Here is a 14,935-nt window from a genome sequence, read left to right as displayed (position 1 = left end):
GTTCTGGAATAAATAAGGAGAGAGGGGGAGGCGGACCAAAGATGGAGAGAAAAGAAGGTAGTTGGAGAGGAGAGTATAGGTGGGGAGGTAGGGAGGGGATAGGTCAGTCCAGGGAAGACGGACAGGTCAAGGAGGTGGGATGAGGTTAGTAGGTAGGAGATGGAGGTGCAGCTTGGGGTGGGAGGAAGGGATGGGTGAGAGGAAGAACAGGTTAGGGAGGCGGAGACAGGCTGGGCTGGTTTTAGGATGCAGTCAAAACCAGCCCAGCCTGTCTCTGCCTCCCTAACCTGTTCTTCCTCTCACCCATCCCTTCCTCCCACCCCAAGCCGCACCCCCATCTACCTACTAACCTCATCCCACCTCCTTGACCTGTCCGTCTTCCCTGGACTGACCTATCCCCTCCCTACCTCCCCACCTATACTCTCCTCTCCACCTACCTTCTTTCCTCTCCATCTTCGGTCCGCCTCCCCCTCTCTCCCTATTTATTCCAGAACCCTCACCCCATCCCCCTCTCTGATGAAGGGTCTAGGCCCGAAACGTCAGCTTTTGTGCTCCTGAGATGCTGCTTGGCCTGTTGTGTTCATCCAGCTTCACATTTTATTATCTCCCTCCCCCAGCATCTGACAGGGAATGTTCCGGGTCCACTCCTCCATCACTGCTAACATTTACTCCCTCATGGCACCTTTATGTGCAATCAGAGAGGGTGTAATACTTGTCCATTCATCGTCTCCTTCCTCGCTGTCCAAGGCCCCAAACACAGCTTCCATGCTTTGTATTTCTTTCAGTCAAGACTATTGTATTGGCTGCTGACAACACTGTCTCCCTTACGTTGACAAGACCAAACACACAGACTGTTTTGAGGAATACCTCCTGCTCTATTTGTAAGAAAGACCCTGACCTCCCAGTTGCTATTCTTTCCCCTTCATTTATTCATAACCAGTTGCTGACCAGTTCAACATTTATTCTCCATCCCTAATTGCCCAGAGGGCAGCTAAGAGTCAACCATATTTTCTTGCTGTGTCTCTGGAGTCACATGTAGGCCAGACCAGGTAAGGATGGCACTTCCCCGAAGGACATTAGTGAACCAGATGGGTTTTTCCCACAATCAACAATGGATTCATGGTCATCATAAGACCCTTAACTCCAGATTATTTTACTGAATTCAAATTCCACCATCTGCCATAGATTTGAACCCCGGTTCCCAGCTGAGTGTCTGGATTAAAAGTCCAGCGATACTACTAATACTACTAAGCCATTACCTCCCCTTGTTGTTCAATAAACCACCTTGCCCCCACGCTCACCTTTCTGTCCTGAGCCTGCTTAAATCTTCCAGTGATGCCCAACACAGACTGGAGGTACATGATCTCATTTTCCACTTAGGCACTTCTACAATCTTCAGGACTCAATGTCAACTTCAGCAACTACACAGTGTGATCTTTGTTCTCTGTTTTGATGACAGTCCCACGCTTGCCCCATGATATTGCTGGCAGTGGTTTGCTGCCAGCAGAGCTGACATCTGTGAATAGTCCAAAACTTATCATTAACACCTGTGTCGCATCTCTGTCACACCGTAACTACATTAGCATTCCCTCCACCTTTTCCTCAGGACGTCTTCACCATTTGTTCCACTCACTCCTCATTCCATTTTGTGAACAGCACAAAAACGGTCCCGATCCGCCTCCCCCTCTCTCCCTATTTATTTCAGGACCCTCTCCCCATCCCCCTTTTCTGATGAAGGGTCTAGGCCCGAAACGTCAGCTTTTGTGCTCCTGAGATGCTGCTTGGCCTGCTGTGCTCATCCAGCCCCACACTTTGTCACCCGCTTCCTGCTCCCTTCAGTTCTGAAGAAGATTTATCAGACTGGAAACATCAACTCTGCTTCCTCTCTCTGCTAGGCCTGCCGACTTTCTGCTTTTATTTTGGATCCTGTCATTTTTTTTTTACTACACTTAGGGCAGCCGCTTTGTGTAGACTTTGCATGGAGCTGTTCCTTTACTTGGCTAGTTAATGTGAGGATGATAGGACTAGGCAGAGGACATTTGGCCAACCATGTTGTCATCTCTGTTTCCATGGAGAGGGAGCACAGTGTGACGACAGAGACGATTGAGACCTTTCACAATCAATGAGAACTGCTGGGAAACACAGTGAACCATCAGCAGCAGGATTTTAAACTATCGGTTTCCGATTAAGGCTTTGTTTTGTTTTCGTTACAGTGCACCAGTTATAAGAGCAACCAAAGCATATATTGGTCTCTGTGTCCAGTTAATTGGGCTTCCACCTCAGTCGTCTCCTTTCTTTTACAGTGAACTACTATATTCACGCTCACAACAATCCAGAAACGAAATATCTGCAGGTGGATGCAATTCTCCAAATGAACGGCATTCATTGAACAATTCTGAGTGTGGCAACAGTTCCACTGACAATTTATGACAAACCATTGAGCTTGTAGCATGGTCCATTTTTGGTGGGTAACAGTCTCTGGGAACAAAAAGAATATGAACCTTTTACAAAGTGCCCTGCCGGGTTCTTGGGGACCCCCCCAATTAGTATCCTGTTGCTGTCTCCGAGGTAACACTTTGACCAATCAGAGTCATCTTGCCAACCTATCAGCACCCTTCTCCCCTGTCATATAAATTGCTGTGTAACTGTTTGAAATTAGAATCATAGAATCCCCACAGTGTGAAAGCAGGCCATTCGAGTCCATACACGCCTTCCAAACAGCATTGCACCCAGACCCACCCCCTACCCTATCCCTGCATCTCCCACTCTAGACACTTTAGCACAGCCGATCCACCAAACCTGTGCGTCTTTGGACTGTGGGAGGAAACTGGAGCACCCGGAGGAAACACATGTAGACATGAGGAGACACATGCCCAAGGGTGGAATCGAACCCTGTGAGGCAGCAGTGCTAACCACTGAGCGACCGTGCCACCTTTTGGTCTCTTTCCATCTATCCTGATGAGGGAAAGAAGCAACATTTTTGAATAGAAGCAGGAGTGGGCCTTTCAGCCCATTGAGACAGCAAAGTGTGGAGCTGGATGAACGCAGCAGGCCAAGCAGCATCGCAGGAGCACAAAAGCTGACGTTTCAGGCCTACACCCTTCATCAGAGAGCACTGATAAAGGGCCTAGGCCTGAAACGTCAGCTTTTGTGCTCCTGAGATGCTGCTTGGCCTGCTGTGTTCATCCAGCTTCACACTTTGTTGTTTCGGATTCTCAGCATCTGCAGTTCCCATTATCTCTTTCAGCCCATCGAACCTACTTTGCAATACATAATTTGGGCTGATCGTTCAACTCAGCCCCCAGTTCCTCTTTTCTTCCTATAGTCTTGGATTCTTTGAGCTTCAGAAACCGTATCTAACTCCTTTTTTTTCCCCAACAATACTCAAGAGCTTTGTGAGGAAATGTTTTCGCTGACAATGTGATGTTTTCTCATTAGTACTAATAGCTTTTCAAAATCTCTCCCTTCTTTTCTCTTAATATAAAGATACCAGTGCAGAGCTGCAACCTTTAGTGGAACTCTGGCCACACACCTTCAAAGTTCCGATCAAGGTGGAAGATAACCAGGGCTCTGGTGAAGTCCAGAACCTGGATGTTAGTGTGATCGAGTGTTCCGGTAACGACCTGACCTGCTCGCCTGAAAAAATCCCACGGATTGGATCCAAAAAAGCTGCCCTCGGTTCTCCTGCCATTGGCCTCATGGTGCTCGGAGCTTTGATGTTACTCCGTAAGTCATTGAGCGTACAGTCGGCGCTAGGCAACAGCACTAGCATAGCCACGATGGGCCAAATGGGCTTCCACTGCTCCTTAACAATCCTGTAATTCATTGCACCTTTTGAGCCACCCTTTCCACATTCCACCATCCCGGGATGTTCTTCCCTCCTTCATGATCCAGCTTCCTCTGAAATGAGTCACCACATTCACCTCACCTTAAGAGAACAGACTGTCAACGGTCATAAAAACCACGACGGGGTGGCTTCAGGGGAAGGGAGACCTGCCACCTTCAGGGGACAATGCCCATCTCTAGGGGAGACCCACCACACTCATGGGAGAACGGCCATTTCTAGGGGAGACACGCCATGCTCATGGGAGACCCGCCATCTCCATGAGAGACCAGCCACCTTCCGGGGACAACTGCCCCTGCCCCCTTTAGGGGAAAGGAGACCCACCCCTGCCCCCTTTAGTGGAGGGGAGACCCGTCCCTGCCCCCTTTAGAGGAGGGGAGACCCATCCCGTTTAGGGGAATGGGCCTCTGTGTAACTCCACAAGTGATGCAGTTGGATCATCAGCAGCCTCTGAAATGGCCCTTGCAGGCTCCTCCCTTCAAAACGCAAATAGGGACGGGCAACAAATGTGGGCCTTGCCAGTGAAGCCCATGTCCCACTGAAAGAGTAATTGTGAAAAGCTCATTCTGTTTTGGGGACGGTATTCCCCCACAGCTTTCCACCTTCGCCACGTCATCGCTCGACGACACCCAACACAGGAGCCGGTGGGGGTGAGGGACGGGGAGTGATGGGGCAGAAAGGCGTTGGGTGGGTGGGGAGTGGGGTGCCGAGTGCATCGTTTCTTTCTTTCGCCTATTGCCACAAACAACGGCAGCTTGACAGCCGTTTTAATAAACCGCGTTTCTAATATCATCAAATGATTTGCCCACAGTTGCTCCCCTCCTGCTGCTTTTCTGCAATTGTGGGGGTGCTGGAGGGGCTTCCACACACGTCAAAGACTTTAAACGGATCCCCATTGAACCTCTCGGATACCTGGACAAGACCAACATTGAAGGCGGTGGTGAGGTGAACACGGTCTGTACCCACTTTATTTGCTTTGCTAACCCACTATCAGGCCCTTAGCAGATCCTGGTCCAACTATTGTTTCCATCAATAAGTGGAGGTGATGGCCTAATGATATCATCATTGGACTGTTCATCCAGAAACCCAGGTTCAAGTCCTGCCAAGGCACATGGTGGAATTTGAATTCAATAAAAATCTGGAATTAGGAGTCAAATGATGACCATGACTCCGTTGTCGATTGTTGGAAGAACCCATCTGGTTCACTAATGTCCTTTAGGGAAGGAAACTGCCGTCCTTACCTGGCCTGACCTACATGTGACTCCAGACCCACAGCAATGTGGGTGACTCTGAACTGCCCTCTGGGCAATTAGGGATGGACAATGCTGGTCTATCCAGCAATCCCATGAGTAAATTAAAAGAAAATAAACCTTCAGTCATAGCCATTTGGTGGTGCAGAGCATGACACTTACCGGAAAACACTGTATGTTGGCGATGATGACCTCACACTCACCAGGAGTGATATAATGCCAAGTTTAGAATTTCAAAACAAAAGCTTAGGGGAACATGCATTCTCCATTGACAGGCCTTGATCAATCAAGGCCAACTTGCCATTCTTTCCTCATGCAATATAAATTGTCGTTCCCCTTGAACGTGGGCATTGTTGTGTCCACTCAAGTGACTGCGAGGTAAAAAGAAACACATGACAGTCTTGTTTCTGACTCAAGAAAAACTTTCCTGCTTAAAAAGAAAGCTTCAAAAAACAATGGAAGGGTGAAGAGAAGGGCCACCTTGTAAATTTTAGATGTAATTTTTGAACTCCTATTTATTCTTTTATGTGGAGTGGTAATGTAAAACTTCACGTACATCCGCACATTCACTTCCCTTGACTTTGGTAGCTCAGTTGACCATGTCGTGGTTATAGTTCTGATTAATGCTAACAGCACAGGGTTCAGGATACAGGTGGGCAGGGATGTGGCTCCTTCCCCATTATGGGAGGTCATGGAGTTGCAAATCAAATCTTACGGGCAGGGAACCAAGGAAGAAAATGATTAATCTGTGCTATTCCTCTCCCTCTAGACTTCTCCTTTGCTTTCGGTTGATGGATCTGGTGTAAAGGCATCTGGTGGGATGGCATCTGGCGGGATGGCATCTGGCGGGATGGCATCTGGCGGGATGGCAGCTGGTGGGATGGCATCTCGTGGGATGACATCTGGTGGGATGAAAATGAGCACTCCCTCTGAGGTCGACGGCTACAAGGGTAGATTTTCGCGAGAAACAAAATGCATCGTTGGGGGTTCGGAAGTTATCAGTTCGGTAGTAGCTCCTGGTTATATCGAGAGGCCTTCAATGGCAGGGACATACCGACCCATCTCTGGAGCAGCCCGTGATAGAAGAATGTCTAGCAGCCACAGAGACTACATTGGATCGTACATTAGTGAGGTATGTGGAATTGGACAGCTTATTAATGAAACTTAATACAGCGAAATGTAGCGTGCTTTGTACAACTATGACTTCTTGGCAGCCAAGGCAAAAGTTGAATGCAATTCTTAAAATGAACCATGATATCGCTAATTTTATTTTATTGGCTGGTGGGACGTGGGTGTTGCTGGTTGGGACCAGCACTTAATGCCCTTCCCTAACTGCTCTTGAAAAGGTGGTGGTGAGCTGCCTTCATGAACGACTATGCTGTGGGGCGCCTACAACGCTGTTAGGGTGACCTTGAATACTGTAATCCATTTGATGTCGGTGCACCTACAGTGAAGCAGTCACTCGTTGTGCCTGTAGTGTACTGATGTTTTGCGATTTGCATCCTAGGGCACCCAGATCCCTCTGCACTACTTTTCTAATCCTCCCATCCAAAATGGAAAAGTTCACACTTTACAACATAGTATTTTAGAAGCCCTTTTGCTGCTGATTTTAGGGGAGTTTTTCACATTGCGTTTGACATTTTTGCTTTTTACTTTAAGAAATTGAATGGCTGCGCTGAAGAAGATCAGAACCGTCCAGCCCGAGATTGTCTCCTGGTCTACACCCATGAGGGAGATGGCTCACCTGTTGGTTCCATTGACAGCTGCAGCTTCATCGAGGATGAACCCCAGTTTAAGGATTCTTACTTGGATGACCTGGGCCCGAAATTCAAGACATTGGCCGACATCTGTGTCAGTAAATTTGAGAGTCAAACGTCGACTGTCAGCATTGATGCTCCAGCCAGAGAAAGATTCTCAAGGACAGAAACATCCATTTCATCGAGCTCAGGAGGTCTTCATGGCTTGAACATTGTCGCTGACCCACCGCGAATGCAGCAGAAGAATTACGTTGTGACCACGACAATTAATCCTGTGCCCGAGGGGTTGCCTGGCATTGTGGATTTGCCTGTCGCTCACCAAAATGTCATAATGACTAAGCAAGTTAACGCCAAAGCAGGAGGAGTGCCAGCTATGGTCATTGACCCGTCAATCACTCACCAAAATGTGGTGGTCACCAAACAAGTCAATGCCAATACTGGAGGAATGCCAGCAATGGTCATTGACCCATCCGTTGCCCACCAGAGCGTTGTAATGACCAAACAAGTCAATGCCAATGCTGGAGGAATGCCAGGGATGGTCATTGACCCAACAATCACTCACCAAAATGTCATAATGACCAAACAAGTTAATGCTAACCAAGGAGGTGTGCCAGCAATGGTCATTGACCCATCCATCGCTCACCAGAATGTCATGCTGACCAAGTCTGTTAACGTCAGCTCAGGAGGCATGCAAGGAATGGTCGTTGATCCGTTGTTCAGCCCGGTGCCCGAGGTCCACAAGAATGTCACGCTGAGCAGGCCGATTTCCTCCGGCGCCAGGCAGGAGCAGAACACGATGGCCAGCTTGTCGCTCGATCAGATCCCCATCATCCACAAGAACGTCAGTCTGACAAGGCCGTCCCAAAGCGCTGTGGGAGCAGACAGTGCCAGCGATTTTGGCACCTTCCCACTGGTCCAGAATAGTAGCACCACTCGCAGGTCTGTCACATCCACTGATGGTGTGCATAAAACAGTGACAAAAGTGACAAAGGTTACGCAGGTAATGCAGGAATAGGCAGCACCTGACAAGAAATTAATTCATGGACAGAGAAAAGTTAATGTTTAAAAATCAGTGCATTTTGTTTTTAATCGAGATATAAAAATATGGCTCCTGTGTGGCATTCATGTGCAATTCAAAAGCCAGTAGCATTTTATACAAGGGACCAAAATGCAGTATATTTCTTGAGCTTCATCAACAGAAATCATGCACCAAGGTCCTTACATGTTCTGATTATTAACTATTTACATGCACATCAAATATTATAGTGGCTTTGTAGTGATTGTAACAAGGTCAGCCAGATGAACGTCATAGGAGTTTCCTGACTGGGGCTGTTAGCCTGGTCCAATCAGGGAGCCCTGGCTGACAGATATAAACAGGAGTGTCCAAGGTTCTGTTCACTCTGAGAGCTGCCTGTGAGGGAGCTGGATGAGTTTCAAGGACTCTGTGCGTGTAAATAAAAGGGGACTTGGTGATGAGATACCAGTCTTTGTGAAGGTATTTCAGGATTGTTACTGCTTGTCTTTTTCTGTTGCGAAGCCAGCTTTTAAAACAGGACGGTGGAGGTAAAATATAAAACTACCATGATTTCTAATAATCTAAAATTTCAAAAACCAAAAAGGAAGAGAAATGCTGAAAATGCAGATGAAAAATAACCATCAAAACAGTTCAGACCTTCCAGTTGATTCCACCAACCAGTAATTTCTGATCTCCTTGTTTCGCTGCTCTGTCTCCCTCCCCTAACCCTTGACCCCTTTCTTATCAGCCTTGAAAGAAATAAAATTTAAATGTAAATAGATTTAACAACCGATCTCCGTTAGTGTCTAGCAAATGAAATTCCACACTCTAGACACCCACCAGAGAAACAAAATTCTCCTCATCTCTCGCCTTTGAATTTGTTAAGCATCTGTTAGTTAAGACCACAAGACGTAGGAGTGGAAGTGAGGCCATTCAGCCCATCGAGTCCACTCCGCCACTTAATCATGGCTGATGGACATCACTGCTTAGATGACACACTCATGACTGGTAGATTTTGGAAAGTGACTCAAGAGCTTCTGAATTAACGTCTATCAAAGCTCTGGTTGTATTCCCATCACCTGTTACAGTGACTGCACATAACAGAGGCTATTTCAAATGGCAACACCCCATCTCTTCAATTGGGAACAGACGCTCACTACTTTTTGATTCCTGAATTTTGCCAAAAAAGTAAGGAAACTCGGAGAAATTTGCTTTTTAGAAAAAAAAAATGATTTGCCAGGTAGCTGCACTGATAAATGTTTACTATTTACATCTCTACGCATAGTATTTAACAATTAATTGGCTGACAGAATGGCAGAGTCTCATTCAATCAAAGCCAGGGGCTTCTCAAAACGCATCTATTTCCAGTGACTGACCATTGTATTTTGATTTGTCAGTGGTTAAATACTGGAAGGAAATGCATGTACAGGGCTTTTGCTGGGGCAGAGAGGGAACATAGGTCTGAATTATTTAAACACACTCACTCTCACTCTCACTCTCTTACTCTCTCTCTCTCACACAGACACACTCTCACACTCTCCCTCTCACACACACACACAGACACACTCTCTCTCTCTTTCACACACACACAGACACTCTCTCTCTCTCTTACACACAGACACACACTCTCTCTCTCTCACACACAGACACACACTCTCTCTCACACACACATTCTCTCAGACACACACACTCTCTCAGACACACGCACTCACTCTCGCTCTCTCACACACAGACACACACTCTCTGTCTCTCTCTCACACAGACACACACACTTTGTCTCTCTCTCACACACAGACACACTCTCTCTTTCACACACAGACACACTCTCTCACACACACACACACACTCTCTCTCACACACACATTCTCTCAGACACACACACTCTCTCAGACACACGCACTCACTCTCTCTCTCTCTCACACACAGACACACACACTCTCTCACACACAGACACACACTCTGTCACACACAGACACACACTCTCTCACACACACAGACACACACTCTCTCACACACACAGACACACACACTCTCACACACACAGACACACACTCTCACACACGCACAGACACTCTCTGACACGCGCACACCCATGCACGCACACTCATACACGCACATGCATGCATGCACACTCACACACACACACACACACACACACACACACAGAAAAACCTCAGCAGGTCTGGCAGCGCATGTAGAAAGAAAGCAGAATTCACAATTTGCGTCCAGTGACCCTTCTTCAAAACTCCAGAGTTCCCATCAAAGCCTGTTCTGAGCAAGGGTCACTGGATCTGAAACATTAACTCCTCTTTCTCTCCACAGACACCGCCAGACCCGCTGAAGTTTCCCGGCAATTTCTGCTTTTGTTTCTAATTTCCCGCGTCTTTCGGTTTTTTCTAATCTGGGATTATTTAGGTTGCTTTATGAAAGCATTGTCAGAGGCGCACCAAACTGAGTCACTTTGTTCTGTGCCGTACTGTTCTTGAGGAAAATAAACCAGCACTTATTGAATTGAATAACAGTGAACAATTCAGAAAAATTAAATAATTCAATGACAACTGACGAAGCCATAACATTCTTATATCATGGTAGATCAAGTTTTTTTTAAAAAAATGACACGATTGGCTGGAAATAATATTAGGCGAGAAGTAATTTACATAGTGACAAGGAAAATTTAAGAAATGAGTGCAGTCTATAGATTCATACAATTGTATCTAACAAACCTGAGCTTCAAATTATCTTTAACTTCATATATTGACACGGGGGAGGGATACAGATCATGTGCATAGAGATGTGAATAGTGTTCCAAAACAGAAATTTAGCAGGTCTGGCAGCGTCTGTGGAGAGAGAGAGAGAAGGAGAGTTAATGTTTTGCGTCCAGGTGACCCTTCGTCAGAACAGTTTCTGTTTTTCTTTCAGATCTTCAGCACCTGCAGTTCTTTGTTTTATTAAAGACTGTTCAGGTTATTAACCGGCTGCATTTTACTTCTGTAAAAGTAGAAAGAAAGTTTTTCTTGCGCCCAAGGAAGACGTTTATCAACCAATTTGTGGGTACAGTGGTTCTAATCAGAGTGTTGTTTGTTTCGGAGATGTTTTAATTGTACAGATATGGATATAACTTTTTGTATTATGCAGAGGCTCTGAACTTTTTAACTGGTCCACTGGATTTGCTGTAGACGTTTACATTTTAAGCTATATGTCAAAATAAACTTTGCTAAAACATAACTTTATTGTGAGAGTATCTTCTGCACAAGAGTCATATCAAATGGTTTCAATCTCAAAGAAAAGTTATGATTAAAACATAAAAAGGCTTGTGAATGTCAAAATGTCTCATTCTCTTCCTACTCCACCACTACCCCTCGGTTCCATTCATCCCCTCATCTGTAGCTGCCTCCGTTTCTATCTAACTCCCCTTTCTCTCTGTCCTCACATCTCACCAACTGTTTCCTATGCCCCTCCCCCCTTCTCCCTCTCTTTGTCACTATCCTTACTCCTCGCCCCAATCAATCCCCTTCTCTATCTGCCCATTCCCCACTAACCATCCCTGTGACTTGCCCTTCTACTTTCTGCTCGACATACTCATGTCCCCTCCATTCCCTTCCCCTCTCCTCTATTCCCTCCTCTGATTCCTGACACACACTCTTCCTGTCCCATCCTGCTCTCTACTTCCCAATGCCCCTTCCTTTACCCTCACACCGCCCGACCCCTTTTTCTCCCCCTGCCACCTATCTCTCTTCTCCCTTTCTCTCTACCCCTTACTCAACCCTAACCTTACCCCCTCTCTCTCCCCCTCCCTGCCCAACTCCCCATCTCCTTCACCCAGCACCTCACCACTCTCTCTGCCCCCTCAAGTTCTCCCCTCTCCTGCTTTCTCCACCATTCCCTCCTCTACACGCTCCCTCTCCCACTCTCTACCCCCACTCAAACCCCTTCCCTTCCCACCCCATCATTCCCTCTCATCCACTCTCCCTTCCCCTTCCTCTCCCATACCTTCCTGCCCACCCCATGCTCTTTTCCCCCTCCACTCTCCACCTCGTCTTCCTTGTCTTTCCTTCCTTATCCCAAACCCTTCCCCTTACCCAACCATTCCCTTCCACTCAATCCTTCCTTACCCTCAGCCCTCCCCTCCCTTCCTCCACCCACATTTACTGCCCCAGCCACTGGCAATGCAGCTCCATTGGCGCGATCGGCCGGAGCATGGTACGCAATGCCAATGTTGTGAGTTTGCACCTCACCTGCAGCATCTTTAATTTGGATGAGGTAATAACCTCATGGTATTATCACTGGACTGTTAATCCAGAGACTCCAATGTTCTGGGAACCTGGAATTGAATCCCGCCACAGCACATGGTGGAATTTGAATTCAGTAAAAATCTGGAATTAAGAGTCCAATAATGACCATGAATCCATTGACAATTGACTGGAAGAACCCATCTGGTTCACTAATTTCTTTAGGGGAGGAAACTGCCATCCTTACCTGGTCTGGCCTACATGTGACTCCAGACCCACAGCAACGTGGTTGACTCTTAACTGCCCTCTAGGCAATTAGGGATGGGCAATAAATGCTGCCTGGCCAGCGATTCCCACATCCCAAAAATTCATGTAAAAATGTATTTTTCTGTTTTGTGTGATTTTTTATCTATGTACGTGGCCTACTGTGATTTAGAAAAGGCTCGCGCTCTGATTTTTGATACTATTGCCTTTCCTCCCCTCTTTTCCCCCTTCTCTCCCAGGCCCCCAACCACACTTCTGCTCTCACTACACTCCAATATCCCTCCTTTGTCCCACTCCCCTTCCATTCCCCAAAATTCTCCAGCCCTTCTCCCCTTCCCCTTCATTCCCTTTCCCTCCCAGCCCTTACTACCGTCCCCTGCCATTCACTGTTCCTTCCCTTTCCTTTGCCCATCTAACCATATTCCTGCCTGCTCTCTCTTCCCCGCACCCCGCCCCTCCCCAATTGAGCCCTCACCCTGAGCTATGGGGAGAGGCTGACTAGACTGGGAAATTTTCCCTGGAGCATCGGAGGCTGAGGGGTGACCTTATGGAGTTGTATAAAATCATGAGGGTCATGGATAGGGTGACTAGTCAAGGTCTTTTCTCCAGGGTAGGGGAGTCAAAAACTAGAGGGGCATAAGTTTAAGGTGAGAGGGGAAAGATATAAAAGGGACCTAAAGGGTAACGTTTTCACGCAGAGGGTGGTGTGTTTATGGAATGAGCTGCCAGAGGAAATGGTGGAGGCTGGTACAATTAGATCATTTAAAAGCTGTGATCAGAGATGATGGGAACTGCAGATGCTGGAGGATCCGAGGTAACAAGGTGTGAAGCTGGATGAGCACAGCAGGCCAAGCAGCATCTCAGGAGCACAAAAGCTGACGTTTCGGGCGTAGACCTGTGGCAGTGCTGGTGTGGGACTGGGGTGGGTAAAGTCAGAAATCACATGACACCAGGTTATATTCTGACAGGTTTATTTGAAATCACAAGTTTCAGAGCTTCGTTCCTGAAGAAGAAAACTTGTGATTTCAATAAACCTGTCAGACTATGATGTCGTGAGATTTTTAACATTTAAGAGGCATCTGGATGGGTACATGAATAGGAAGGGTTTAGAGGGATATGGGCCAAATGCTGGCAAATGGGACTAGATTAATTTAGGATATCTGTCAGCATGGACAGGTTGGACCGAAGGGTCTGTTTCTGTGCTGTGCTATGACTCTATGACTCATCGTCTCCACTCTCCCTCCCAGAGAGCTGTCGCCCCTCTCCTCTGTGCTTGTTCTCCCTCCCTCTTTCCCTACTTCCCCCTCCCCGTCTCCTCATCCCAATTTCACCCCCTCCACCGACACTTCCCTCCAAATTCACACCATCCCACCTCCACCCTGCCCAAAATTCACCCCCTCCCCTTCCCTACACCTCCCCTCTCCTCTCCCTCATCCCTCCTCTCCCCATCCCTCCTCTCCCCTTCCCCCCTTCCTTCCCCCTTCCCCCCCCTTTCTCCCCCACCACCCCCTTTCTCCCAGCCCCTGTCTCCCACCCCCTGTCTCCCCCCCCCGTTTCTCCCCCCTTTCTCTCCGTTTCTCCCCCAACCTTTTTCCCCCGCTTTCTCCTCCCCCACTTCTCCCTCTCCCCCACTTCTCCCTCTCCCCCCCTTCTCCCTCTCCCCCCCTTCTCCCTCTCCCCCCCTTCTCCCTCTCCCCCCTTCTCCCTCTGCCCCCCTTCTCCCTCTTCCCCCCTTCTCCCTCTCCCCCGCTTCTCCCTCTCCCCCCCTTCTCCCTCTCCCCCCTTCTCCCTCTCCCCCCCTTCTCCCTCTCCCCCGCCACTTCTCCCCCCCGTTTTCTCCCCCACCTTTTTCTCCCCCCCGCTTCTCCTCCCCTCTTCTCCTCCCCCACTTCTCTCTCCCACCTTCTTGTCTCTCCCCCGCCTTCTCCCTCTCCCCCCCCGTTTTCTCTCTCTCCTGTTTTTCTCTCCCCCTGCCGTTTTTTTCTCCTCCCCCACTTCCCTTCCCCCCACTTCCCTTCCCCCGACTTCCCTTCCCCCCTTCTCTTCACCCCTTCCCCCCTTCCCTTTCCCCCTTCCCCTCTTCCCTTCCCCCTTCCCTTCTACGCTTCCCCCTCTTCCCTTCCCCCCTTCCCTTTCCCCCCTCGCTCCCTCCCTCCCTTTCCCCCCTCCCTTCCCCCCTCCCTCCCCCCCTCCCTCCCCCTCCCTCATCCTCCCCATCCCTCCCTCACCCTCTTCCCCCTCCCTCCCCCTTCCCCCTCCCTTTCCCTACCCCCTTTCCCCCCTCCCTTTCCCTCCCCCTCCCTCTCCCCCTCCCTCAACCCCGCCACCCCTCCCCTCCCCCCTACCCCCCTCCCTCCCTCCCTCCCTCCCTCCCTCCCTTCCCCCCTCCCTTTTCCCCCTCCCTCCCTCCCTTTTCCCCCTCCCTCCCTCCCTCCCCTTTTCCCCCTGCCCTTTTCCCCCTCCCTCCCTCCCTTTTCCCCCTCCCTCCCTCCCTTTTCCCCCTCCCTCCCTCCCTTTTCCCCCTCCCTCCCTCCCTTTTCCCCCTTTCCTCCCTCCCTTTCCTCCCTCCCTCCCCT

General features: G+C 48.7%; 1 protein-coding gene across 1 annotated transcript in view; it reads left to right on the top strand.

The window, feature by feature from the left end:
- The window catches only part of LOC125452132 (cadherin-4-like), a 49,093-nt gene extending 38,002 nt beyond the window's left edge, over positions 1–11,091 (top strand). Inside the window, exons 13-16 of the mRNA XM_048530153.2 lie at positions 3,487–3,726; positions 4,656–4,798; positions 5,864–6,226; positions 6,754–11,091. Coding sequence (XP_048386110.1) covers positions 3,487–3,726; positions 4,656–4,798; positions 5,864–6,226; positions 6,754–7,866 — 1,859 coding nt within the window. The 3' untranslated portion in view covers positions 7,867–11,091. The remainder of the gene's footprint in view (positions 1–3,486; positions 3,727–4,655; positions 4,799–5,863; positions 6,227–6,753) is intronic.
- Positions 11,092–14,935: the final 3,844 nt, after the last annotated feature.

This window comes from Stegostoma tigrinum, chromosome 5 (genome assembly GCF_030684315.1).
Source record: "Stegostoma tigrinum isolate sSteTig4 chromosome 5, sSteTig4.hap1, whole genome shotgun sequence".
Taxonomy (NCBI): domain Eukaryota; kingdom Metazoa; phylum Chordata; class Chondrichthyes; order Orectolobiformes; family Stegostomatidae; genus Stegostoma; species Stegostoma tigrinum.
The sequence above is the reverse complement of the archived record's forward strand: the minus strand, read 5'-3'. Positions and strand labels throughout refer to the sequence as shown.